Source organism: Podarcis melisellensis, assembly GCF_964234715.1.
Source record: "Podarcis melisellensis genome assembly, chromosome: 8".
Taxonomy (NCBI): Eukaryota; Metazoa; Chordata; class Lepidosauria; order Squamata; family Lacertidae; genus Podarcis; species Podarcis melisellensis.
Window position 1 is genome coordinate 64,030,590 of NC_138540.1, and position 27,530 is coordinate 64,058,119.

Consider the following 27,530-nt stretch of genomic DNA (forward strand, 5'->3'; position numbering starts at 1 on the left):
TGCAAGGAAATAGGAGGTTGTTGCTGTGAAACAGGGGGAACTGGAGCGTATTTACAGAGGTCCAATTGCTCTTCACATGTGACCTGTAGCACACTGACCCCCGGAAGATCAAGAAATTCAAAAGCTGCTTCGTGGAAGTGGAATTTTACTTTCAGTCATCATGAATTTTAGGTACCCAGACTGGGCCACAAGAAGGGGCCCCTCCTCTCTCAGCAAAAATGATCAATCATAGTCAATTCCCATTTTTAAAGAAGATGCATGGAAGCTAGTGGCTGGCCCCCAGCTGTCTTTTTAATATTTATTGACAACTAGAGTGTGTTTTTGACATAGATATTGGTAGAAAACACAAATGCAAAGAGAGCAATCGTTAGGTGCTGCTTTGTCTTTGTTTTTTTCAGTTCAGTTTTGTGGCAACTAAAATGCATGTTGTTGCTGTTTTAATGCTGCATTCCACTCGCTCTCAATCGTTTTTGTCAAAGCTGCCTTGTGCCCAAGCAGGAAAATAAATGATGTGGTCATATTTTCAAGAAAAGGGGCAGGGCAAGGTAGGGGGCAGGAGAGAGAAGTTCACAAACTAGCTCTTATATGCCATTAGAACAGGCCAGGGGGAGGTGGCCCTTTGGACAGCGTGTGGGTTCCCATCTCTAGTGATCCATTAGAGTAAGTTTTCATTTGGCACAAACAAATGATTGCTCTCAGTTTCTGGAATGTGCTGCACCAAGAGTAGTAGCTACACATTAACAGGTGGCACAGAAAGGCTGACTTCACAAAACAGTATGTCTCATGTTGCTGTTGGCAGCTGTCTGTCTTTAGAGACAATGGAGTGCGCCTCTTTGGGGGGGGGAAGTCAAAGCACTGCGATAGCAGCACTGAAGTGACCTCCCCAGGTCGCAAACCTGGGCAGTGAGTATGGAGGTCCTGGGATGCCCAGATGACAAGACCTGGCCTTCCTGATGTGGACCAAAGGAAGGCAGAGCAATACATTTGGGCACCAGCTTGGCTGCAGGAGTTGATAGAATAAGGTGTACAAGGCTCCATGCAACTGTCTTAGGGACTCCACTCCAAATTTGTGCAGGGTTTACTCCTTAGCCTTTTCTTCTCCCAAAGATATCCCACAAGGCAGCAGAGGTTTAGGATCAGAGTCTTTCTTTTCCTAGATGGACTACCTTCTCATGCTGACGAGCTCCAACTGCCCGCCACTTCCCTCTACAGCATGTGCATAAACCACCTTCTTGAACACTGGGCCCAGTATTGGTCTCATCTGCTCAATCTGCCAGAGCCTGTCTTCACATGAAGGGAAGGTCCTAATTCATCAAGGGTTTCAGACCTATTGGCTACACCCACCTGGTTTAGCCAGTCAGATAGCCATTTCCCAGGTGTGGCCACTGTTGCATGCTGACAGCTTCTAGGAGCCACAAGTGAGAGCTGAGTGCAGGGTGGGGACCAAAATTGGCCAAACTATCCCAGAAGAAACATGACGTGTCCCCCACCAGTGGTACTATCTCTCCCCTAACACTCCATACAACCCGTGTGTATAAACACAACATTCAAAGGTTTTTCTCTCCCACTCTCGCCTCCTTTATTCAGACACTCTTAAAATGCAATCCCATGCATGTCTACTCAGAATTAAGATCTTTTACCACCTGGGGGCCATATTTTCTACTGGGCAACCTTCTAGGGGCCATATCCTCATAGTGGGTGGGGCCAAATGCAAAAGAGGTCAGATAAACAAATGTGAATTTGACCATAGAATTGTAAGCTAGTTTCTAACACACACAACTTAGTATCCTCCATTCAGGCAAGCAAGAAGCATTCTCAGAGTTTAAGGGCAACTTCCAGCCAGGCAAAAACACTCAAGGAAAGTGTGGCTTGAGGGGGTGGCCTGGGTCCTTGCCCTAAATGAAGAGGAATCAGGGTGATGACCCTGACCCCAGAGCTCAGTAAATGCTCCAGTGCAAAGAGCAAGCCTCCTTTGAATGGAGCCTTTGATCCATTTGCTCTGAAACAACTTTCTATATTTGAAGGAGATGCTGGAAATCAAAGGCTCAAAGCTCCTTAGTGTGGCCACTTAGACTGCCAAGAGAGTGGACGACGGAGGGCGTCTGTTTGCATAAAATTGGTGTCTTCCTTATACACATACAAATGTAAGGCTGTTGTCACGTTGCAGTTGGCCAGGTGTGGAGAAAGGGGTTTGGCAAAGGGGCAAGTAGGGTTGGCAAATGGAATGAGCAGGGGTGGCAGACCCATGTGCTTGTGTGTGTCTCTGTATGTGGCGTTAAGTGCAATTTTATAAATAATTACAATTATTTAAATAGGACAATACATCACACCATAGTGAAGATGACTCACCTGGTGGCCTGCGTGTGACTGCTCAATCTGCTGTCCAGGTGCTGTAAACTGTCGATGGGCAACTACTTCAAGCTCTTTGTCCCACTCCACACTCCTTTCTTACGGTTCTTTATAAATAGGACTTGGACCATGTAGCCCTTCAAGTAGATGACTACTTCAAAGAGAGGACTGTCCTCTGTAAAGGAGGGCACGTGGTCACGCTAATCCTCATTCATAGTCCAAATCCTCCAGACTCTATCTTCACACATACAAGTATGGCCTGTGCAATATTGAATAGATGCTTAAGGGTGTTTTTTGGTTCAAAGGGTGTGTGTGAAAAATAAGAAGTAGTAGTGAAAAGGCAGCACAGGAGATAAACCCGAGATTTATTGTTTTATTTTACTTTTGTGGTCACAAGGGTTGTTTATGACCTTGGCCTAATAACTCGCAAACCAAAATCCACATTGATCTGAGGGAAGCATTACATTATCCTCCCCTTGGTGCCTGGAGAGTTTACTCTCCTTTCGCTCATTTCCTGTGACACAATGCCCCCAACATGAGGGTGGGGAGGGCCCAATCTGTCTTACTGTTCTGCAGGCACACAGCAGGTGCACGAAAAACATTTGTGCCTGGAATTCTGAGTGCCAAAGAAACAGTTTCGTGCAACCAAGTGCTATGTTGTTGTTATCCCACCCCAGGCACTGTGGACATGAAGAGCAAGAGGGTCTTCTGAATGAACAGCCATGTTAGATCATGCCAAAGGTCCACCATCTCCTGCATTCCATTTCCATCAGCTGTCACTCAACTCCTCCATGAATGAAAACAGGAATACAATCTTTACACCATTATTATGGCGCCAAGAGTTACTACCCAAGTCATAATACCAGGGGTGGGAGACCATATTTAGCCCAAGAGCCGCACCCCTTCATGGAAATCCTTCCAGGGGTCACATGCCAGTGATGGGTGGAGCCAAAGGCAAAAGTAGGTGGAGCTAAAGGCAAGGGGGACAGAGCAACCAATTTATTATTTATTTATTTGGAAATATGTGTGCTGCTTAACATTTTAGGACATGTTGTTCTTATTGTAAAGTTCAATAAACATTTGAGGAATTTTGTATTGGACGTTGTTTTCACAATTTTTTTAAAAATGACTTTAACTGATTTTACCTCTTTGTAATTTATCGTCTAGAGATGGGAAGGCCTGGGGGGGAACCGAAAAATGGGGGGGGACACCAGGGTTTTTCCCAAAGCCTTTTTTTTTCCAGAAAAAATAAAGGGGGTAAAAATAGTTTGATATAGTTTGAATATTCCACATACTTCCCCCCCCCCCAATTTTTCCGGAAAAAAACCTGGGGTTTTTTCCCAATTTTTCTGGGGTTTTCCCAGTCCTTCCCAACTCTAGCTAAGTCTCTTTGGGACTTTTCTTTTTGTATAAAACCATTGAGAATAATATTTTTTGAAAATCTCTAAGCAGTTTATATTTTTTTAAAAAGAATACAACAATGGCAATCAATAAAACTTTCCTGAAAACTAGCTGAAAACAGCTGAAAACTATGTCGTCCATAAAGCCGAGACGTGTACAAAATGGAGAATTAGGTGTCAGGGTGCAAGAACAGGCTTCTTGGGTAAACACACATTTTTACGAGGTTCTTAAAGGCCATTACTGTCTCCACCTCACAAATTACCTGAGGGAAGGCATTCCAGATTTGACTCTTACTTTTGTGCAGAAGGCCACACTCCATCCACACACACCCCACACATCACAGCATCCAGGCAAACAAGAGGCCTTATCACAGTTCAAGGACACATTTCAATCAGGCAAAAGAGCTAGAGGAAGGAATGAAGGGTCCCAAGGGCCAGACAGAGGAGTCCAGTGGCCACATTACCTTAATCATGTCCAGTTTGGTCTGCGTTTCTTCCTCTCTATTATTAAATGCAGTAGCTCAAATTAAATATTTAGGGTGGAATCCAATGCAGTGCTAACTCCCCTCTTCCATCAACACAAGGATTCCTGCTTGCACAACAGAACACCCGCTGTGCACCCCCTAAATCTGTTCTGGATTTTCTCTCCAGCCTGCAGCTTTTTCCTCTAGGCCACATCACAGCAAACTCTGCCCTCAAACTTAGGCTTTGTCCATTTAACTATCTAAGAGCTGGAGGGGCTCCATCCAGTTGTCTTCTGGCATAGAGCCCCCTTTCCGTCAGTCTCTTAGCGACCCATCACCCAGGCTGGCCTCGCTATTCCTTGACTCAATGTTGGATCTAGGAATTAGAAGGGGGTCCAGGCATTCAGCCTAGCCCTTCCCCCCCTGCCAAAACTCATAACAATATACTGGAATTGAACCATTTTTGACATAATGATGAACCCAAATTAGAGAAGCACCAAAATGTTTCAGGATTTAACTCTCTGCTCGGATTGCATCATAGAGTCCTAAACTCCGGAAAGAAGAGAGAGAGAAAGATTATAGGCATTTGAGTCCTTGCTGACTGCTACTGACATTCTATATTTCTGTGATATATACTGTAAATCTGCTTCATTTTAAATGCAGAGCTAATGCCTTTCGCCCCTCTTCTGCAGGAAACTCTGCAAGGTTCCGGCTTTTAAAAAGGAAAAGAGTTTTACCCACCAGAAGATGACGAGTGGTACTGCAAAGCAAAATCTCCACTCTCAAGCCACTTAGAGGCATCGCTCAGCGAAGCTCAAGAAGATCTTTAAATATCATAGTAATTTATCAGCAGCAATGGGGAGATGATCAAATATTGGCTAAGAAGGAAGAAATGGCGGGTTGCAAGAAGCAGATTTGCTAACAATGCAAATAATTGCTCCCAGGAATTCACACAGGAATCTGTGTAGTTTCTGTGCAGAGGTTCTCGCTGCACATGTGTGAAATGCAGGCAAACATGCAGGCAAAAATGCAGGCAAACATGGAATGAAAATGCATCAGTGGCTCACATTTGGGAAAGGGAACTAGTTCAGTGGGAGGGCATCTCTTTTGCATGCAAAAGGTCCTAGGTTAAATCCTCGGCATCTCCAGGTAAGGCTGGGAGGGAACTCAAGTCTGAAATCCTACAGAGCCACTGCCAGTCAGTGTAGGCAACACTGATCCAGATGGGCCTGCACCTCCTCTTCCTGTGCCTTGTCTTGTGCAAGCCATTCTGCTAGTGCAACTGGTACACAACTGAGATCCTTTAAGTTAGAGCTACAGTGAATTCCTCCCAGGGTGCTGGATGAGATGGGCTTTTGGCCTGATCAACCCAGGACTCTTCCTAGAGGGGCCACGTACTACACATCAAGCCGCCGCAAGGACCCTGATTTATACAGAAAGGTTCAAACTTGGAAATTATGTTTGGGAATTAAATTATAATGCTGATTGTAATTTAAGAAGAAATACATTTCCCCATAGCATGCGGGAGACGTGGCTCTAGAGATTAATTCTGTGGCTGCTCAGTCTGCTGCCCAGCTACAGTGGTACCTCCGGTTACAAACTTAATCCGTTTGTAACCCGGAACCGTTCTTAACCTGAGGCACACTTTCGCTAATGGCACCTCCTGCTGCTACACCGCCGGCGACTTCCGCTCGCATCCTGGGACAAAGTTTGCAACCAGGAGCATCTACTTCCAGGTTAGTGGAGCTCGTAACCCGAAGCATTCATAAGGAGGACGGTATGTAACACGAGGTTCCTCTGTACTGCTAAGAAAAATCCACTGTATTTCAATCAAAGCTGTGTAATAAGCTATCTATAGATGGTCAATTTACACGTGCAAATAATCACACAATGCTACAAGTTAATAAATGGGTCCAAAGCTGTTCCAGGCACAATGTGTTCTCTTGTGTGTGGGATGCCTGCAAGCTCTGAGTGAGGCTATGCAGGGATGGAGAACTTGGGGCCCTCCTGATGTTGCTGGACTCCAGCTGCCAACAACTCCAACACCCAAGGCTACCAATGATCAGGGATGATGGAAGCTGTTGCCCAATAAGATGGACATGGGTAACCTAGCCTTGGGAAGCTCTGGGCAGCGCGTGGAGGTCCTGAGCCAACCTCTGCATAAGAGCTATCATCTCCCCTTTTCCCCTTGCCATCCACATCCAATATGATAGATTATCATCATCTGAACTATCTGATCAGGGGCTTTAATATAATGCAATTAAGGTCATCATTTTAAGGGCATTTAGCTGAAATTCAAAGCCAGTCCTGCAGTCATTTGGCTGTGAAGGCATTGATTTTGATCCCCTGCACTTTCTCATTTTCAAGAGAGTACCACTGTAACCAGGTTAATTTTTGTTAAGCGCATCAGTCAGGGTCTTTTTGCTCCCCGGCCAAACGATTATGTGTCTGTGGGCTTTGAATGATTATAATTGCAGTCCAACAGGGAAAAAAAAGTCAGGATGTAATTTAAAGATGTATTGACACCCCCCCCCCAAAAAAAATAGGTAGATATTTATTTCTACTCACAATTTTCACTTGCTCTCTTCTCAAAGTTCTTTAGGATTAAGAAAGCCAGTGAAAGCAATCCAATGCCCCTTTTATCTTGTTGAACCTAAATGAAAGAGTAAAACAATGAGGAAAGGGTTATGGACGCGCAAATCTGCCAATTTCTATTTCTTGCTCTCATTTTTTTGAAATTTAAGTTCAGTTCTCCATATTTCCACATCGGTTTGCGATTTTTCTTAAGTCCTCATGAAAATTCACCAGCACCACAACCATTTTACACACACTTTAAAAGCACTTCTACTCAATATAACATTTATTAAAACTTTGATTTAAGGAGGCTGTGTGGTGCATTAGGCACAGGGATTTTTACTTCACCTTTGCTCAGTCATGGAGCTCAAGGCTACTTTTGAGATTAGCTGCATTTGGACGTTATGACAAACTGTGGTTTCTTGTGACAATAAATACCCTTAGGCTCGGTGGGAGTGGGGGCTGTTATACCTAAATCTATATCTATAGTTTGCGTGAATCAAACCACTTTCAAAGCATGCCTTATAAGGCTTACAAAGCTGAATTGGTTCAAGGAACCATAGTTATAATTAACCACACTTTGTCAGCTTTGAAGAACAGGACAAGCCTCAGCGAAACAAAGATGGAGGTGAAAGATTCCAAGCTCCACCTCACAGCCAGGCTGGAAGAGGCTCACACAGATTCAGTCCTGTCATATTAAACTTGTTGGAGTCCTCCAGATCTTGTTGGACTCCAACCCCAATCAGTCACAGTCAACATAGCCAATGATCAAGGATGATAAGAGTTTTGATCCAGCAATATCTGGATGGCCACAGCTTCCCCATCCCTACCATAGTTTATCATGACATCAAAATGCAGTCACTGTGTGCAAATGAACCATTTCCCAAGTAATTTCTTTCAAAGTTCCCCAGTTCACTCTGATTCTTTTATTGCCCTGCTGAACCAAGCTCACAGCTAGGAAGCTTTTGTTGTAATATACAGTTACTACAGTTCATACAAGGGACGCGGGTAGTGCTGTGGTCTAAACCACAGAGCCTAGGGCTTGCCGATCAGAAGGTCGGCAGTTCGAATCCCCGCAACGGGGTGAGCTCCCGTTGCTCGGTCCCTGCTCCTGCCCACCTAGCAGTTCGAAAGCACATCAAAGTGCAAGTAGATAAATAGGTACTGCTCCGGTGGGAAGGTAAATGGCGTTTCCGTGCACTGCTCTGGTTCGCCAGAAGCGGCTTAGTCATGCTGGCCACATGACCCGGAAGCTGTCTGCGGACAAACGCTGGCTAACTCGGCCTGTAAAGCGAGATGAGCGTGCAACCTCCGAGTCGTCTGCAACTGGACCTAATGGTCAGGGGTACCTGTACAGTTCATACATGCCTGCATGAAAGGGTTAACCTGAGACCTGAACTTAAGTTACCAGAGTGGGTGTGCAAGCTATCAGCTGCCTTTGCTCCCCCATTTCTCATTCTTTTTTCCTCTTTGTGCTTCTTGGAACAAGCAAAGAAGAAGCCATGTGGCTATGGCTCCCTGCAAGTGAACTGAATCTCTCCAAAAGGAAAATTTTATAGACTGTATTTTTGCTAACCAAAATATTGCATGATCCTTTTTGTAAGGAAGCCAAGTACTTTTCATTGGGAGTTGTTTGGAACCTTTTTCACCTTTCTTTCACTGCCAGCAGATGGAGACTTGTTTGATTTACCTTAGGGAATCTCTGTGAGTAAAGAATTCACTTATTTGGAAAGTTAAGTGTCTGTGATTTATTCTAGTCTAAGTATTTTGATGGGGATCATTTGTTTAAAGGTGGATAAGTTTTAATGTACTTAGAGCAATCCCCATTGTGTAAAATTGTATAACACTACTACAAGAGAGTAAGGACTCTCAAGAGTCTCCACCAGCACCATAATTCAAAAGCATCAATTCTTCGGCGATCAGCCTTCTTTATGGTCCAGCTCTCACTTCCAAAGAAACATTCTATATTACCATCTTACTACAGCTATGATTGAGCTGGGTCTCTCACATCTTGTCAGAATGTTTCCCACTTCACCTTGTACAACCTTGTCAAGTCATGGTTTTCCATGGATGCTGATGTGGGTCAGCAATTAGAGGTCCTAAGGCCAAATCTGATTCATCAGCTTCAAAGCCAAAGACAAGAAAAGTCTGTATAAGGATGCAATTACAGATATAGCAAGACTAGCAAGCAGCTCTCTATGAGGGAGACTTCTCCCTCTCCGAACCTTCCTTGAAATTAGCTGCTGACCAGGAAGAGTATATTGTTGACTGGTGTCTATAAAATTACTTAATAATGGAATACATCTCATTTTACCTCATAGGGGGCAGCAGTAAAACATCAACTGCAGCATCTCATACAGGAGTGATGTGGCTCTCCAGATGTTTTTGAACTACAATTACCATCATCCCTATTGGCCATGCTGGTTGGGACTGTGGAACCTGGAGTTCAACAATATCTGGAGGCCCACAAATTCTCCCTCCCTGTCAATCAGGTACTGGTTTCATCTTGTTGATAAGATTGCCATGTAGACATAAATCTACCTGCCTGGTCAGAATGCCAGGCTGATGTCCATCCTCAAGAACAACAGTGAGGCTGATTTCAATGAGGCTAACATTGGATACCCCCCAAGTCTTCAAATATTTCTCCTTGGTTGACTTGTATTCATTTTCTATCTCTAGGTTTTTCTATCTCCAGGCTGAAGTGAGGTAGGCATACAGCATCATGTTGTCAAGTGTTATCGTGTGGATTATCTATCTCTTTTCTTGCTGTTCTTATGGGGCAACAAGAATAAGGTTGTGGATAGGCCATAATAGTATTCATCCAGGGTTGTTCTCCCCCTACTGTTTTTTCTAATATATATTACTTGTGGCACAATTTCTTCCTTTACACAGAAGAGCTTAAAGGCATTTCTCTGGTGGAAACTAAATGTTTAGAACAACATACAGATAAGGAAAAGTAGTCTACTGGTTAAGTACAGTGATACCTTGGGTTAAGAACTTAATTCGTTCTGGAGGTCTGTTCTTAACCTGAAACTGTTCTTAACCTGAGGTACCACTTTAGCTAATGGGGGGCCTCCTGTTGCTGCTGCCGTGCCACCTCTGCGCGATTTCTGTTCTCATCCTGAAGCAAAGTTCTTAACCCGAGGTACTATTTCTGGGTTAGCGGCGTCTGTAACCTGAAGTTTCTGTAACCTGAAGCATCTGTAATCTGTAAATATTTAGAATGACTTGTATCCAGCATACTCAGAGGAGACCCCCCCTGAAATGAATAGATTTGGCTAATAGACTTGGTCCATTAATTTCAATAGGTCTACTCTGAGCAGAACTTAGTTGCATATGATCTTATATGTTCCAGTTCAGAGCGACAAACCACTTTACGTTTGCTCAAAATCAAAGCAGGTTTCTGGGGGAAGCATTGCACATGACCAAAGGCCAGCGTCCATTTAAAAAAATATATATTTTCATGAGAAAGGCAGTCTGCATCTCCTCTGAGGCGCTGTGCCCTTGTCACAGAAGAGCTGAAAAGAAAAGGTGACCGGTCTACTTAATGATCAAATTCTATTTCATTAACATCTGTGGATGAATATTTAGAACTATACTGCCATCCCATGTTCATTTGTAAGCATAGCTTGGCGAGGGCGGGGGGAGAATGGATTTTTATGGGTAATGACTTTTGAGTGGGATTTTAAAAGGGAATTTAAAATTAATTCATTAAATAGGTGCTCTTGATTTGAATTACAGGAGGTGGGGCTGCTGTGCCTATATGGTAACCTTGGCTTTATACATACCTTTCCTGATACAATCCACATTCTTACGCCTTTTTTCTTTTTTGCTATGCTATGCAGTTCCTTCCTCAGTCTTGTGGCGGCGCTGCAGCGCAACTGCGACGAGCGGCGGCCGCTCACGAGGCCGACAGAGACTGCGCATGCGTTTCCTTAATACGTGCGCTGTCGTACCCCGCCCTTTACTGTTTGTTCCTTTTACAGTCTAGACGTCATTAGGAGGCGTCTACGTCATTAGGAGAGGCGGAACGGGGAGAAAGGAAAAGCCAGGAAGTAGCTTCAGTGTTTACGAACACGGGAAAAGGAAGATGGCGGCGGTAGAGGATCTTGGTGTTTCTTCGCCTGGGATGGTGAGAGGAGAGTGTTGGGGAGGAAATGGCCGACCAGGAAAGGAGAAGGATGAGGAAGTTTCACGGCTAAGAGCGCCTCTGAACTGGGGAAGGCGGGGATGGGAGAGGTTTGAGAGGAGGGGATGGTAGATAAAAGGATCGATGTAAGGAAGTGATGAGGAATCCCGAGGCAGGAGCTGATGGCGAAGGGATGTTTTGGGGGATGGAGAAAGCCGGATCTTTTAATCTCTTTTTATCTCTCTTGTCACTGCTGCAGGAGGTACAGCATGGACGGGAAATGGCTCTGGCATTGTCAGGGAGGGGACATTTGTTGATTTCATTTTATAAGAGGTTATATCCTACGCTTCTGATTCATACAAATTACTCAGGGTAACTTAAATTAATTAAAATTGCAATGTCACCCTAAATAGAGCCATGTGAAATAATATAGAGAATTCCAGTTTGATCTTCTCTAAAAGCTTTTCCATAGCTGCCTTAATGTGGACAGCAGCAGGAGGTCTGTGTTGGGAACACTATAATGTATGTGGCATCATGACCATTCCAAGTAGTTCAGATGCCGTGTTGCAACTGAATATGCATTGCCAGCACTGGGGACTATTTTCATGGGTTTTGCTTTTTCCTGTGCTCTTGTGTTTGGGGGGGGGGGTCTTGATCACTTTCTCTATTTTTCATGCTGCCTAACGTGATAGGTGAGGAGTGCTATAAATATCATCATTGAGCTTCCTCTTTTGTTGTTGTTACTGCTAAGGAAGGCTTTCTAAGGACATAGCTTGAATGCTTCTGTGGTCCTACATTATTCTTGTGGAAATGTGCATGCCTGATGCTTTTTGGATGTCGTAATATAATTTTTCCACGGTGCTGAGAGTATTATCATTCCTTATATTCATATACTAAACACTTAATCTCAAAAGCAGATCTTTCTTTTCTAACATGTGTGGGTGACTTTTCAGGCTACTTCTGACACATCAGAAGAACCTGCTTCCATTACAACAGAAGAGGTGGCTGCACAGAAAAGAGAGGAGCGACTTAGGAAATTCAGAGAGCTTCATTTGAAAAGGGTGAGATCTCTCATTATGGTGTTGGTGCTAACAGTTCTGGTCCCTGCATGTTAGCTTGGAGGGAGTGCATATGTACCTCCTATCAATTGCTTAGGGGCTCCACTAAAATAGGTTTTTAAAATGCAGGTTTGAGTCAGAAAAAAATCAGTTTGTTTTGGGAAATTTTCTGATGCCTTAAATCAGGTGTGGGGAACCTTTAGCCCTCCAGATGTTGGTAAACTACAATTTCCAGCATCCCTGGTCATTGACCATGCTGGCTGCAGCCGATGGGAGTTTTAGATCAGCAACATATGGGTGGATCAAAGATTTCTGACCTGCCCTAGAGCGTGATCTTCTTTAGCATGTTTCTTTTACTTGTAGTAAACTGTTTTCTAAACATCTTTCTGGTTTCTTCTCCTTTTTAAAAGAATGAAGCCCGCAAGTTAAATCACCAGGAGGTTGTGGAGGAAGATAAAAGGCTGAAATTGCCAACAAACTGGGAAGCAAAAAAGGCACGTTTAGAATGGGAACTAAAAGTGGAGGAAAAGAAAAAGGTAATCAAACAGTTGTCCCTTCCCTGGCCAATGGATGTGGTCAGGTTGGTCTCCCCCTTGATGATATTCTTGAGAGGCAGGGGGCAGTCTTCTAGTGGTCCCGGGTCATCTTACCAATGGCAGGAGCCAAAGTGCATCCCCCAGTAACTGTCCATGGGAGTACAGTCTTGGTTATATTTTGACAGGCAGAACGCATTTAGCCTTGGGAAAGTTCACTGTGCTGAAAGAGAACCTGTTTTAAAATATCAATATGTTCTTGCTGTGTGCTAGGAGTGTGTGGCAAAAGGAGAAGATTATGAGAGAGTGAAACTGTTAGAAATCAGTGCAGAGGATGCCGAACGATTTGAGAGGAAGAGGAAGAAGAAAAATCCTGATCTTGGATTTTCTGGTAAGAAGGTGTTTGGCCCCATCTGTTCCAACCATTGAGTGTGAATAAAATCAAGAGCTTTTATTAACAAGTGATTATGTTTAGTAGTACAATAGACTTCTTTTTTTTACTTCATAGATTATGCAGCGGCCCAGTTACGCCAGTACCAGAGGTTGACCAAGCAGATCAGACCTGACCTGGAGAAATATGAAAAACTCAGAGAAGAAAGGTAAGTCTTATTTTGTCTGCCCCATATTATTAGTATTAGCATTATTAACATTTATTTGTGACTTACATCAAGTGTGTCAGAGTGACTTACAATTCTAAAAAGCATACAAATGCAAAAATTAATACAGCATCTTAAGAAAAGACATAAGTGTTCTGTTCCTTGAAGAATAACTTGAAGGAGCTGGGTTCCTCCTTGTCCTTCCCAGAGGCCATCAGTTCCTAATGCCTTGTGAGGTAGAGGTGCAGCAGCAGCAGACAGCAAAGAATTGCCATTTCCACTCAGTGCTGCTGCTGCCAGGCATGCTGTGCACCTCCACTTCTCGCAAAATGGTAATCAGTTGCAACTGCTCTGTGAGGAAGAGCAGCAGGACCATCTACGCTTGGGTGATTGTATCAACTGGACCCTTGTGAGAGAACCTGCTGTGGCTAAGTAGACAGATCCCAGCTAAGCCTCAAAAGGTCAAGGCAACTGTCTATTCTTCTTTGGCAATCACTCGTAGCCAAGTAAGATTGTCTTCCATAAACACAGTTTTAACAATGAGTCCTGTGGAGGCCAATTCTGGATCCACACATCCTTCCACATTTGTTTCCAGGCGGGAGTTGATCTCGGTGTGGATTTGCCAAGCGTGCCTTCCTCTTAGCACGTTTCTCCCTTGCGCCCTGAGTTTGAGTGTCTTCAAAGCCCATGGATACACAATGTCTGGCTACAGTTGTACCTCGTTTTGCGGCCCGGATCCATTCCGTAGCCCTAGCCGCTAGCTGAAAAGGACGCAGGGCGAAGTGCCATGTTTGCACGCCCACACAGAGCAGTTTCCGCTTCTGCGCATGCGCGGAGCGCAATTTAGCACTTCTGCGCAAGCAGCAAACCCGGAAGTAACCTGTTCCGGTACTTCCGGGTTTGCCGCGGACGTTCGCCTGAATGGACGCTAGACAAGGCAGACGTTCAGGGAGGTATTACTGTACTTGTTTCTGTAGGAAAATCTCTTGCCCCCATTAACTGATTAGACTTGCTGGGCATAAAATCTAGAAGACATGTATATTAATACTGTCAGTAATGGACTGGTTAAAGTGTCTGGGTTTGTTTTCCCCCCTCATTTAGTGGCGAAGATTTATTTCCTACTTCAAATAGCCTTCTCCATGGAACTCATGTGCCATGTAAAGAAGGGGTTGATAGAATGGTTTCGGATCTTGAAAAACAGTAAGTATAAAAGCAAATGAAACATTAACTTATTACAATGTTGGAGCTTCTTAAAAGAACTTTGTGAGCATCTTGTCCTGTATGACACCCCCACCCACCACACACACACACACAATGTTGAGATCTGTTTATGAAGTCCAGCTCCAGCTTCCACCCTTTTCAGCCATTCGGTTCATCCTTATGAGTAGCAAAGCTTTTTCAGTCATAGCCTCAAAACCTGGGAGGCCGTTCCATTGAAACTCCATCTGTCTCTCTGTTCTGCTTTTTTTTTTCCAAAGAAAAGTAAAAACACTTTAAAATAGTCTTTTAAAGTAGTCAGGTCTTTTAAATAGTCTCCTGCTATTTGGGTTTTTTGACAATTTGACTTTAATTTTGTTATTTAACTCTGTTGACTTTAATTATTATTTAAACTTCTTCGAGCATTTGGAGCTGAAAAAGTAGTGGCACAAAAAAAGAAAAATCGTCATTGAACAGATGTTTGCATTAGGCACAGTCTCACTGCATTAATTTTCCTTCCAGAATCCAAAAACGTGAAAAATACAGCCGGAGACGATCATACAATGATGATGCAGATATTGACTACATTAATGAGAGAAATGCCAAGTTCAACAAGAAGGCTGAGAGGTTCTATGGGAAATATACTGCAGAGATTAAACAGAACTTGGAAAGAGGAACAGCTGTCTAAGCTAGAAAGTTCCAGCGGCAGGTTCAGCATTGTAGCTGGCCTGGTTTTTCAAAAATTCCCTAAGTGTAAAACCTGTTTTGCAAAAGCACCTTGAACTGTAAACCAAGGTAGTACGAACATTAAGCTTGTCCAAGAAATATTGCTCCTCAAGAACAAATTTGTCTTGAACATAAATAGGTATGTAACCATCGAAAAACCATCATTTGAATTTTGGCAGAGAACCCCTTTTATTTTCCTTTTCATATCTTAAGTCTAGGTTCCAGCTAAAGCAAATTTGTTTCAGGTTTTTTTTTATGTATCTGAGGTTTCTATGAAAGCCACTGCCTTTGTATATGGTAAAAGGCTGCATTTTTACTCAAGCTCAGATGTAAACCTGTAAGTTGTATGTTGGTTTGATTAAATTAGTTATCCAACTATGTAAAACTTTAAAAAGATGGATTAATTTTGACTCACCAGAGGTTTCTGTTTGGTCTGCGAAGCCATTTTCCAAGCCATATCCACCTGCCTGTCAACAGTTATTATTTTAGTTGGTGGGCTGAATTAAATCCTCCCTTGGTTATGCACACATACTCCCAGCAGGGAACAGGTGTCTGCAGCCAAGACAGAAAGCTGATGATCAGGGGTCAAATCCTGCTCAGCTTGGCAGGATTCCATGCCAACACCTTCCTGATTCAGGATGCAGTTTGCAGAGAAACCCAGCTAAAAGGTTTTCCCTTTTAACAGGATTCCAGTACAAACTTCTTCCTGCACTTTGAAGTTCCACCTGTCAAATTTGGCCCACCAGGGCTGGGGAGATGAAAACTTTGGCCACTGGCCGAAAAAGGATCCTCACCCCTGTTCTTGTGGTAAATCGGGTAGTGCAGAACTTTGCCTGGTTTGCTGACTAATTGAAATGTGTGGTGGTGGTGGTAAAGGAGCCAAGTGGTGGTACAAAATATGAAGAGTTAGGGCTGTTCTTTCCAAAGTAGGCAAATCTTCCTTAGCCCTGCCTTTGAAGTGGAAGTAACTTAATCCTGAATAGCCAGACGTGGTTAAGAGACACCGAAGCATGTTTTAACAATATGGGGTTTATGCTTTTAGAAATGCAAAATTATGTACTGTATATGTACCCAGTTCTCCAATATTGCTTTTGTTGAAAAACATTGGTTATTTGCCAGGATGTTTTTTCAAGCAGACAAGCAGGAGGCCCTTAGAAAGACAAATGGCTTAACACCTCCCAATGCCTAGGAGCGGCAGGGACATGCGAGTAAACCTACAGTAACTGGCAACTCGCTCTAGTTTCCATGTTAACGAAAGAGCAGTTTAGAAGGATCAGAAAAAGGGAAGCCTAAGCAATAAATGAACCCCCCTAACTTTGGGGTGGGGGTGGAAATGGAGTTTTGTGGCTGCTATCCTGTGCCTCAGAAGGGAATAATGACATAATTGAAGAGGATCATATGATACAAGTCATAAGGGGAAAATGGCACCTGGAAAAAAATGGACTGGAGGACCTCCTGCACGCCCACCGATACATAACCTGTGTTTTATTCCCTGGTATGAATGCAGGACGACTCCAGAATATAACAAGAGTTGCCTAATTTCACAACAATGCCCAATAGGGCTCTTGGAGGTGGCCATGCACTCATGAAGGTTGCAGCATGTATTTGTCACACATGAATTGCCAAATGCGTTCCTATGGAAACCGCCTTCAGACCAGGTCCGGGGACAGTCTGTCCCCCGACCTCTTCTGAAGGCGGGGGGGGGGGACGACGACAAGGGCTTTTCTTCCCACCCCCAGCATTTTAAAAAACCCCGGGACAGCAGAGGATTTCTCCGCTGTCCCAGGGTTTTTTAAAATGCTGGCGGGCGGCAGCGAAGGTTTCGCTGCCGCCCGCCAGCATCTTAAAATCGCCCCGGGACAGCGGAGGACTTCTCCGCTGTCCTGGGGCGATTTTAAAGCCCCCGGGAAGGCAGGCGGGGGGGAGCAAAGACTTTCACCCCCCGCCAGCCTTCAGAAGAGGTCCAGGACCTCTTCTGAAGGCCGGCGGGGGGGCGAAGGTCTTTGCTCCCCCCCCCCCGCCTGCCTTCAAAAGCCGTCCGGGATAGCGGAGAAACGCGCTGCACTTCTCCACTATCCCGGGAAGGCAGGCAGGGGGGAGCAAAGACTTTTGCCCCCCGCCGGCCTTCAGAAGAAAATTAAGAAAATTAATTGCCACAAAGGATACAGAACCCTCAAATATTCCATAGCACCTTCCCAAATTTCAACCCTGTTCCCATGTGTTGTCTTCCAACATGAAGTTCCAGATTCAATGTAGAGAATAAAACGTATTTTATTAACAAGCAAAAACCCATATACAGTGGTACCTCAGGTTAAGTACTTAATTCATTCTGTAGGTCTGTACTTAACCTGAAACTGTTAACCTGAAGCACCACTTTAGCTAATGGGGCCTCCTGCTGCCGCCGCACCGCTGGAGCCCGATTTCTGTTCTCATCCTGAAGCAGTTCTTAACCTGAAGCACTATTTCTGGGTTAGCGGAGTCTGTAACCTGAAGCATATGTAACCTGAGGTACCACTGTATGTACAGCAGCCATCAGCTGAACTTAATCTTCCCTAACCGAACAAGCCAACAGGTTTGGTCTTAAGATACAATCCTGTATGTTTATGATGCATACATAGTATCAGCTGGGGTGCATGCAGGAGTAAAAAAATGGAAAGGGGGTGAATGTAATAATTGGGTATGGACAAAGGGGCTTGAGAGGGAATAAGGCATGAAAATGGTGTGCAAGGGTTGAAAAAATGGTAGAGGGAAAAGGAGTGGGTTAAGATGAAAGCAGGTGCATGAAAGGGACTGAAGAATAGGGGGTAGTGACTTTAATTGGGCAGATTAAAAGGTTGTTTAGTAGTTGCAATGTGCAGAAGATGCAGGTTACCCTTGTGTTGTGTGCAAGGAAGGGGTTGCACAAAAAAAGGCATGGATGTGAGTGAAAGCAGGGTTTTAGAAGTGGCTTCAAACATGGGGCTGGGAAGGGGAAAGCAATCTTAGCAGTTGCTTGGTGTGGGAAGGGGAAGCTCATGGGGCTTTAATGGAGGGAATGTCAGAAGGGTTGTAGAGCAGAGCGAACAGGGGCACAGTTCCTAGTTAATTTAATTTTGTAATGGCTGCCAGAGATGCCTGGTGCATGTCATGTCACTAACAAGGAAGCATGAGCTCTGAAACTGAATTGGCTTTAGGAAGAAACTAAGTATCTGGCCTCACCACCCATGTCATTGTGAAGACAAAAGTGATCCTCAACAGATCATTCAGTCAACTCAGACCCTATCTTTGCAAAAACCACCCAAAAGGATTACTTCAAGATGGACAGTCATACTTCAAATGGGACTGTGTTCCGGGTGACAAATTAGGTGCCTAAATGGAGAGGATGGGTTCTCAACAACTTGGGTTCCTTTATCTTCAGCAGTGTGAACTAAAAACTCTAGATCAGTGTGGTCCAACATGTGGGCCGCAGGCTGCCAGGGCTCTGGAGTAGTGGTGTGAGCATGGTGGTCCTGAGACAGCAAGCAGCTACTGCAGCAGGAGCCACCTGGCACCAAGAGGATGGGCGTCAGCTGGGCTTGGGGCAGCAAATAGTGAACAGACACAGAAGCACAGTTGGCCACTGCCCGAGGCACCCTCACAAGAGGGCTCATTGAGCTGGGTGCTTTGGGTGGCCCCTTTGGCTGCACTGCTTATCTCAAAGGTAAATAATGGGGAGCCTGGGGAGGGTGGGAGGCGAGAGGTCACACTGGGCAAGGTGCTGGTGGAGCAGGCAGAAAAAAACCATGGGGTGCTAAGTACTGTGGGGAAAAAACCAATTTGATTTTCTTCAGATGTGCTTTACAGGACAGAATATAGAGGAAAGGATTGTTTTCAGCAGCCAACCATAAATTCCTCTTTTCCAAGTTGGTTTTGATGAAGTAATGAGACATCTTCACAATATTTAAAGATTCAGCTTCATAGCAGAATTTTGAATAAATGTTAACATTAAAAATGCTTCAGGCACAACTCAGTTAAGAGGGCATAGTTCACCTTACAAATGCCAATAATTTTGCTTTGCAGTTCCAAAGCAATTTTGATTTGAAGTGGTAGTACAAAAGTTCTGTTGCGCCTTTGCTTTTACTGAAGGGCCTTACTTTCCAAGGCAGCAGGCGATTCAGCCTGGATGTCGTACAATTAAGGCAATGCTGGCTACAGTAGAGGCCTGTAAATAAACACGGCAACTCACAGCAAAACCCCCACAGCTTCCAGTAGGTGGTGCTAGCATTACACAATCTCAGCCCGTGAACACTACATTTGCTGCTGTGGATATTAGGTTGGCTGTTTTGTATTTTGTTGACAAAGTTTACAGAAGAATCTGCCTCATTTTCAGGTACCAAAGTTACGAGGAAAAGTGCAACTTGCTCATGCCTCTTTGGCCTTGAACATCCCATCCACTTTTGTTAAGTATAAATGCTCAGAAATGTCACACAATATTCAGGATAGGTTTATTTAAAAGTTTTTATTTTATACACGTTGTCCAGTTTTATGCATATTAAAAGAAAGGTGCTGCTTGTGCAAGTGATCTTATCTCTAGCTTTTAAGTCAAGTCACAAAATCTAGCTTTCTCCTTAAATGTCGTATCAACTAATCACATTTAGCAATAGCAACACATCCATACAATATAGGGATTACCTAATACCTACTTTCATCTGACATAAACTTTGCCCCAACCAAACCCTTCTGCTTGAAAGGCAGTCTACTTAAATTCTACCTTATGTTTGCATTACAACATTATAAGCCTTTGGGGCAAACTACAAAAAAACCTGAATTTATATATCTAGCACTAGGCTCTTAGCAGTTGTACTTGGAACATGCACAAGCTCAGGTCATAGCTGACATTGCAAATGTTTTACTTCTAACTAAAAGTGCAACATGAGAGCAATTATGCTGGTTCCATAACAAGACAGCAGACAAAAAATATTTTAACCTTGTGCAACTGAAAATTCAAAGTTTTGCCACTTCAAGAGCACAAGTAGAATTTTCTTTGCTTATCCTTCTGCCACTTGCAAAATGTGGTGCTGTTCAGGTTAAACAGGAATGTGGGAAGCTACACAAGCCAGCTGAATTACCACCAGGAGCCATAAATCACACTTTTTAAAGTGTTGACTTGAAAAGTATTAAAAGTGTAGAAAAAATAATTTTATATGTAGTACAGTAATTAAGCTACACTCACTTTAAACACTAGAAATTGCTACATGACTCACAAGGAGAAAAGTTACCCACCTGTAATTTAGTCTATTACAGCCACATGAAAAGTTATTTACAGAAATGTAAGATTCCAACCTGTAATTTCTGGACCTCTATATAACTCCCATAGTATATCTGGAAAATAAACCAAATCTCAAATTAATACAGTTTTAAGCATTCTGTATTTAGACCCTGAATTTTGAGAGGATTTCAAACCCCATAATGCCTCAACAGCTCAAACAGATCATGGGTACTGGCATGCTCTAGAGGATGTACTTTTAGGTGAAATGTTATGGAACATAACATTTTCCTCGTTCCCAACAGGAATCCATTGACCAGATGGGGTCTCTTTTTTCTTGTCTTTTCCTGAGGACAGTGTGGCTTCTTTAAAAGGAACAGTTGCTGGTTTTAGGGCCAGTGACCCTGCCACAATGCATTCTGAAAAATAAAATTAACATAAATTGTAAGATATAATCCAATTAGAACAATGTATGAAGACATACAGAGCTGCTTAAAGATCAATTCCTGTGCAAACTTCCATACTTGAATCTTTAAAGCTCATAGGTAAGGACTAAAACATTCAATTCCTATTAGAGCACTCTCCACATTGCTACCTGTCCTATGCTTCTAAGCCAAGCATAGGCTAACTCCAGGCCTCCAGATGTTTGGAACTACAATTCCCATCACCCCTAGCTAACAGGACCAGTGGTCAGGGATGATAGGAGTTGTAGTCCCAAACAACTGGAGGGTCTGAGTTTGCCTATGCCTGTTCTAAGCAGATTTAAAGCTGATTTATCTGTAACTGGGATAGGGGACCAGTGGCCCTCCAGATGTGAAATTATAATCCGTATAATCCCTGTTCACTGGCTGAGACAGAATTGGGAATTAAACAGTATCTGGAGGGTCACAGTTTCTCTATCCCCACTCTTAAGGTTTGTGATGTTTTACACAATCCATATTAAAATATCTAAAAATAGATCATATATCAGAAATCAAATCTCCACAAAAATCCATTATCGCAATGTGCACCATATTAGTAGAGATGTAGGATTTGTTTTTCCAGACCCCTATACCAATTGTCTTTTTTTATATATTTAAGTTTTCACATGAAAGGTTGGAAGCATGTTTTTATTTTGAAGGAAGTGCCACTGAACTCTGTGTACTTGCTTCTGAATAGAACTATAAACTACTCTCTTTCTCTCTCTCTCTCTCATTCAATTTATTGATCTCAGAGGTACAAGAAAGGCACTGTCCTTCACTGTAATACTAGTCTCAGATCCCTTTTTTGGCATTTTCTGTTATTTTTTTCTGGGTTGTTCAAAGGGAAGGTCTATTTTATACCTAATCACATAGCTCAAAGGAAAGAACAAAATCTGTTCTAACACACTACAGCTGTAATCCTAAACTTGCATATCTGAAAATAACCTACAATAAAGCTATCAGGCTTTAAAATAAACATGGTTAGGATCAGACTCAAAGTATACGCCTTTGGTTGACTCGTATCTAGGCGCCCCCCCCCATTACAATTTTCCAAGGCGTGTGGGGAGCCAACACATGAAGAGAAGCTCACTACTACAAGTTCCCTTCGCACTACTTGATGAAACAACAGAGAGTGCAACAAAAAGTGTGGGACTAACAGGCTATTCCCTGCTCTTTCCTTCATTGTGAGACATGAATGCCTACTGAAGAGGGGAGTTCATCTTTGCTGTTTTCAGAAAATATTGTGATAACCTCATTCATTCCTTAATGCTGTGTTCACTAGATAATTTGGAAGATGAATTGATGAAGTGTAATATTTTTATCAAAATAATTGTTACATCATTAACTCCTACGTATCAGCTTCATAAAGATTAGACGATCTTGTTTGCAAGTGAAGTCCGATTCTTCTGATCTTCCCCCTTCACATCTGGGAGAGCTAACAATACCATTTTATAGTTGTCTAAATTCCTGCTTAACTAAGAAATGGAACAAGCCCCTGATATTTCACAGTGAGTACCATAGGATTTCATTTGTGTAAAAGCTTTCTAATCTTCTGGAAAATGTAATATAATACAGCTTTTGCTAACTTGGCTTTTATTTCCCTCCCCTAAGTTAGCTTGGCTACAGCCCACAATCACTTAGTTACCACCAGATTTTCTTCATCAGTGCTGGAGACCATATTCATGATTTCTATAAGACAGAAATAAAGCATGTAAAATGCGCTGTGTGTCCAGATAAAGAATTTCTGGGAACTTTTTGTTGCATCACAATTTGACAGGTATTAGAACACCATTTGAAATTTAACATCCATATAAATTAGCCTTATCTGGGTCAGCAAAACGTATGAAAAAGGACCCCAACTAGTAAACTGAAGAGCTAGTAAAATATGTAATTTATATTATTATTTAATCATTAGGAAATCTCAGAACATTTTCAAAGAACTCAGATGTTTAGGATTACTTGGTAACTTTACCTCAACAGGCTAAGATTTGGCATCTGCCATTTGGTTTCCAAACTTGAAAAATATTAACTACATTTTGAAAATATTTTCAAATATTTATTTTCAATTGATGAAACAAGGCTAGCTCTATTTTTTTATGTAGTTTTTCAAAGCATTTAGTTTTAGCATCCGAATAACCATTTCACTTACCATAGTCTTCACACTCTCCTCATTTGGCTTTCTGCTTTCACTTTCTTTTGATATTGTACCAATTTTCAAGCTGGCTGGCAGGACCACATTGTCTGTCCCCAAAGTTTTTGCTGCATTGGCCTTTGCGATTTCCAGTAGCTCTCTTTTTTCTAAAACAAATAAACAACAGCAGGTACTCAGCCCTCTAGGTGACATGGGTTTAAAATGCAATAGAAAACTAACTGAAAGCACCAAAAAAGGAATTCAGACAAGTTCCACAGTGCAAGATAAAGGGAAGTTAGTGATGACTGAGCAGAAAAGCTAAATTTATACTTGGGGGCAGAGGTGATTTTCAAAGACAGTACACTAAAGAATTGAGACAGTGACTTCCCAAACACATCAAGTGATTCTACAACCAACTAAGGATTTGAACACAGGAACTGAACCAAACCAAACCAAACCAAACCAAACCAAACCAAACCACAGTAACTTCAATGTACAGCTATTCTTGGAGAAGAACTCTCTACTTCTATCAGTTAATGAAAGTACAGGAAAAGTCTCTAGACAGGACTTTTTAAACTAAGATGGGATATATTTTTTCTATAGCAAAGTTTGAAAATATCCTAATATGCTTCTCCACCAATATAGATTGATGATCTGCCAATACCTTTTTCAGTCAAGCGAAGAGGGGTTCTACTGCGAGATCTTGATCGAGAACGGCTTCTCCAGCTTCTATAAGCCTCAGGATATATGGTTCTTCCAAATCCATAGTATCTTCGGCTTCTTGACCTGCTTCTAGAGTAAGATCTTCTATAGCATGGTCTTCCAGGAGACCTACTACGTGATCTGTATCTTGGAGGAGAGCGGCGGTATCGCCTATGGTATCTAGGATGGTATCTTTCTCTGTATTTGTAGCTACGTGATCTTGACCGGCTTCTGGAATAAGATCTTGAATACCTTCTGCACCTCCAAGAACAATTCCTTTTAGCACGTAATCTTGATCTGCTTCTTGACCTACTCCAGCTTCTGGAGGAAGAGGAAGTGCTTGAACTTGATCTTGTGGAGTAAGATGACCTACTAGATGACCTTGAAGATGATCTTCTGCTACAGCTGCTCCTTGACCTTGAACGAGACCTTTCTTTTGGTGAACTCAAAGTCAAGTCATCCATAAAGACTGTCATCTCATCTGTCTTCTTGCTTGATTTTTGCTTTTCGGTATTTTTCAAACTTGTGCCTTCTGTTTTCGGTTGCCCAGTTCCCGTTCCTTTGTTTAGGAGAAGGAGGGATAGATAGAAGTTTTGATTTAAAACTTCTGCTATTGTGAACTATGACAATGTCATAACTGCATGTTTCTTCCAAGTCAACTCGGAAGCATTATTAAAAACCTTATGCCTCAAAGATTTTAAGTAGCATGGTTCAGATCTTTCATTTGACAGCCATAGAACCTCCTTTCAAACAAATATGCTTGAATTCTAGAAGCTAATGCTCCACTCACATCACAGAACGGTCAAATTAGTATTTTGAGCCACTATGGAGCTGGAGGCATTCAACTGTATGCAATATGAAGTATTTAACAATCAAGATGGCTGCTGTTATATAACAGCAGCCATTTTAGTTACAACACACTGGATCTATCATACTAGGGTATAATCACTCCCGTTTCCTTAATTCTTCAAACCACTTTTGTTCTATGATCCTGCTCTCTTCATTAAGAGTTTTATTTGTTAATTTGTGTTTATTAATAATCAAAGCAAAAATATTGACTGTGCTGTATTACTACCACAAAGTATGAAAATTATTCTAATGCCTTAAATAGAGGAATATTTATCACTAGCAAACCATACAGGAAGAAGGTTCTGTCTGGAGCCTTGAATCACCTAATTCAGCAAGCACCTTTGAATTGCAGACAACTAATTAAATGGGGTGGAAACATTTTAGATATAAAACATAATCAGCCAAACACTAGACATACATTCCCATAAGCAACATACCAATAGGTGCTGAAAAACTCCCATTCTGCTCAGGGCTTCCATGGTTCTGCTGTGGATTCCTATGAACAAGAGTTGCAACCATTCAGTCAGTTCTTTTTTTAAATAAATTTTATTAGAATTTAAGACAAGCTACAATATTATCCTTCAGTTCGTTCTACAGAAAAATTAATACTTTCTCAGGTCCTTCCCCTGCAATATGGGGATAATACTGAGCGACATTGTACTGTGAATTTGATGCACTTTCAACGTACTCGAAGTGTTAGGATCAAGTTACTAGTCTTTTCCTAAGCATTTTTACTCCCATCTTCAACAGTGCTTACTCCCAGATAAAATGTCATCTCAATTGTTAATCACACACTGTATAATTTTACTTTCTCCAAAAGCCTCCTTAACAGAAAGCAGATTTTACTGGGCTTTTCAAAAAAGGACTCATGGTGCTCAGTATGCAAGTGCCTAAAAAATAGCACAATCCTGCCAATGCCAACCACCACTAAACCCTGCTGATTTCAAAGGAAGCATTCAAGACTGCTTTGGACATTTATCTTTGGGAAACATACATGGGATTTGGCTGTTTCTGACAGCTTATTGTTCTAATTTAGGGGGGTATGGAAAAACTAGACTGCCCTTGTGAACTCTCATGGTAGTTTACACAAAAGACACGTTTGTTCAAAAACATGCTTCACAGCATAAATTACTACTTTACTTCAAGAGTAGACTAGGGTAGTGTACAAATTAATTAGCTGTAATCCAACGCGTGCACTCCCCCCCCCCATCTCACTTAAAGCTGGCAGCCTTTTCCCAAGCCCTTAATTATCTTTCGCCAAGTGCCACACCCGTGAACAACACATAGTAGGAAGTGAGCCCTACTGAAGGAAACAGGGCTTTGCTTACTTCTTAAGAATCATGGGCGCGACTGCATTGCTTGCATACAAAGAGACGAGAGGTTTCTGCCTGCCTCCAAGGATCTTACTGTCCCAAAACGGATTATGGGAAAGGGAATTAACAAACGGGGGGGGGGGGACACCAAGGGCAGGAAGAAATGACCCTGAACAACTACAATTACTTCCTTGGTTTTGTTTGGTTACAATTCCGAACAAGTTAAAGAAATGCCACGCCACAAAAGCGAATTTGGAAGCAAAGAGGGCTGGCACCACAATCCGACGAGGATACTCTTCGTACACCTACAGAAGCTTCACTTTAAATATTTTTTTTTAACCTAACAGGGTTGTCGTGAGCCCTATCGACCTTAGCCTGCCTTCCTCCCACCAATAACAGGTTTATTTGTTACGGGTTTTTCCTCTCCCCCCTCCCGCCCTTCAAGTAGCTCTGGATGGCAAACTCGAGTCTCCTCCGCTTTGTCCTCACAGCTGATGGGTCAATCCGACGCCAACCCGTGTCAGCCTGTACCTCCCCCCTCGGGAAGAGGCCAATATTGACCTGCTTCTCTCTCTCGCAGGAGCAAGGAAGCCTTAAGAAAGCTCGTGTTAGCAGCCTCACTGCCTCCAGAGTCTCCTTCAAATACCCCCGCTTCGCCTCACAGCCTTTAGTTCTCCCCTCCCCGCGCGAAAATAAGAGGGAAAAAATCGCTTCAGACTCACTGGTACCAGGCGGATGGGCCCTGGCTTTGTGGTGGTGCCTGAGGGGAGAGCCCACCTTCGTTGGTAACCGCCATGACCGGAAGAAGGAAACGAAGGGAAGGTGCCGAAAGAACAAAAATACGCTCGGAAATCTCCACAAAAAGCCCGGGCTGGTAACAAAGCTCGCTCGGTTTTCTCTCAAATATGTCGTCAGATGCGTTTTTTAAAAATTTTTTAAAAATCACACAGACTTCCCCCGAACAACAAACAGCGTTAAAATCGCTCCACAGTCAACAGCCGCCGCCAGGTCGACCAGCTTGTTATGGCGCCCGAGACCAACTGAAATGGCGCAGAAGCTTCCAGATCCTCAACCTACGAAGGGAGGGGCAGGAGGAGGAGGGATTACAGTATTTGTTTGTAACGTAACATTGGCGCTAGCGCGCAAGCGCAGTTCGGAATTGAGGGTAGGGCATAGAACACTGGGCGGTAGCCATAGAGACCGGGAGGCGCCTCCTCCGCCCGAAGGATCCGTGGTATAGTGAGCGCTAACTCGGCTATATTGCAGGGCGCCTTCAGCCTTATCTTCGATTTTTGCTTGCACATTATCCTGGACAGAAGCCATATCGAACACTTTGGGCCTTACTTCCGAGTAACCATGTATGCGCTTGTTCTGCACGCTTCAGTTTCCGCCCGCTATATTATACAATACATATCGAAATTGTGTTTTTTAGGTTATAAATCTCCCAGCTCGGATGGCTCACCTTCATACGAGAATTAGACTCCTGGATTAGCCAGGATGCCAATACTCTTGTCTCCACGATCGGGGGAAGTAATGCTTCGGAATACTAGTTGCTGAAAGAACAGGATGTTGACCTGATCCAACAGGCTCTTCTGATGTTAGCTTATTGATGACAAGACAAAAGCTACGTTTTGTTTTGCGAAGTTCGTCAGTGTAATTAATACATCATTTTAGTGGTTAACTGCATCCTTCCGCGACCCAGAGCAAACTTGTCCGGAGTGCTGTTTTCACACTTTAAAATTCAGCTTTCCCCCCCAAACACACAAGGGAAACAAATCTAGGTATGAAGATGCTCCTTCTGTGCATCTGCATGATTACTGTTCT

General features: G+C 43.0%; 2 protein-coding genes and 1 long non-coding RNA gene across 5 annotated transcripts in view; 1 reads left to right on the forward strand and 2 right to left on the reverse strand.

Moving 5' to 3' along the window:
* The window catches only part of LOC309375661, a 61,724-nt gene extending 51,048 nt beyond the window's left edge, over window positions 1-10,676 (reverse strand). For both annotated transcript variants that reach the window (XR_014170979.1, XR_014170980.1), the window contains exons 1-2: window positions 10,576-10,676; window positions 6,782-6,866 (exon numbers count right to left, since the gene is read on the reverse strand). This is a non-coding gene — a long non-coding RNA (uncharacterized lncRNA). The remainder of the gene's footprint in view (window positions 1-6,781; window positions 6,867-10,575) is intronic.
* An 84-nt stretch (window positions 10,677-10,760) lies between these two features.
* Window positions 10,761-15,411, forward strand: SYF2 (SYF2 pre-mRNA splicing factor). Its single transcript, XM_081921536.1, has 7 exons — window positions 10,761-10,919; window positions 11,870-11,977; window positions 12,385-12,510; window positions 12,781-12,898; window positions 13,016-13,106; window positions 14,205-14,303; window positions 14,823-15,411. Exons 1-7 carry the CDS (start codon window positions 10,878-10,880, stop codon window positions 14,986-14,988), a joined length of 750 nt encoding a protein of 249 aa, XP_081777662.1. The 5' UTR covers window positions 10,761-10,877; the 3' UTR covers window positions 14,989-15,411.
* Window positions 15,412-19,484: 4,073 nt separating this feature from the next.
* Window positions 19,485-26,769, reverse strand: RSRP1 (arginine and serine rich protein 1). Of its 2 annotated transcripts, XM_081921524.1 has the most exons (6): window positions 26,429-26,769; window positions 24,831-24,889; window positions 23,507-24,103; window positions 22,861-23,009; window positions 22,357-22,400; window positions 19,485-20,669 (listed from the first exon to the last, which is right to left on the reverse strand). In XM_081921524.1, exons 1-5 carry the CDS (start codon window positions 26,500-26,502, stop codon window positions 22,392-22,394), a joined length of 888 nt encoding a protein of 295 aa, XP_081777650.1. In that variant the 5' UTR covers window positions 26,503-26,769; the 3' UTR covers window positions 19,485-20,669; window positions 22,357-22,391. The 2 variants fall into 2 exon arrangements, with proteins under 2 accessions (XP_081777650.1, XP_081777649.1); XM_081921523.1 differs by lacking the exon at window positions 22,357-22,400 and having other exon boundaries at window positions 26,429-26,768.
* Between the last annotated feature and the right edge of the window lie 761 nt (window positions 26,770-27,530).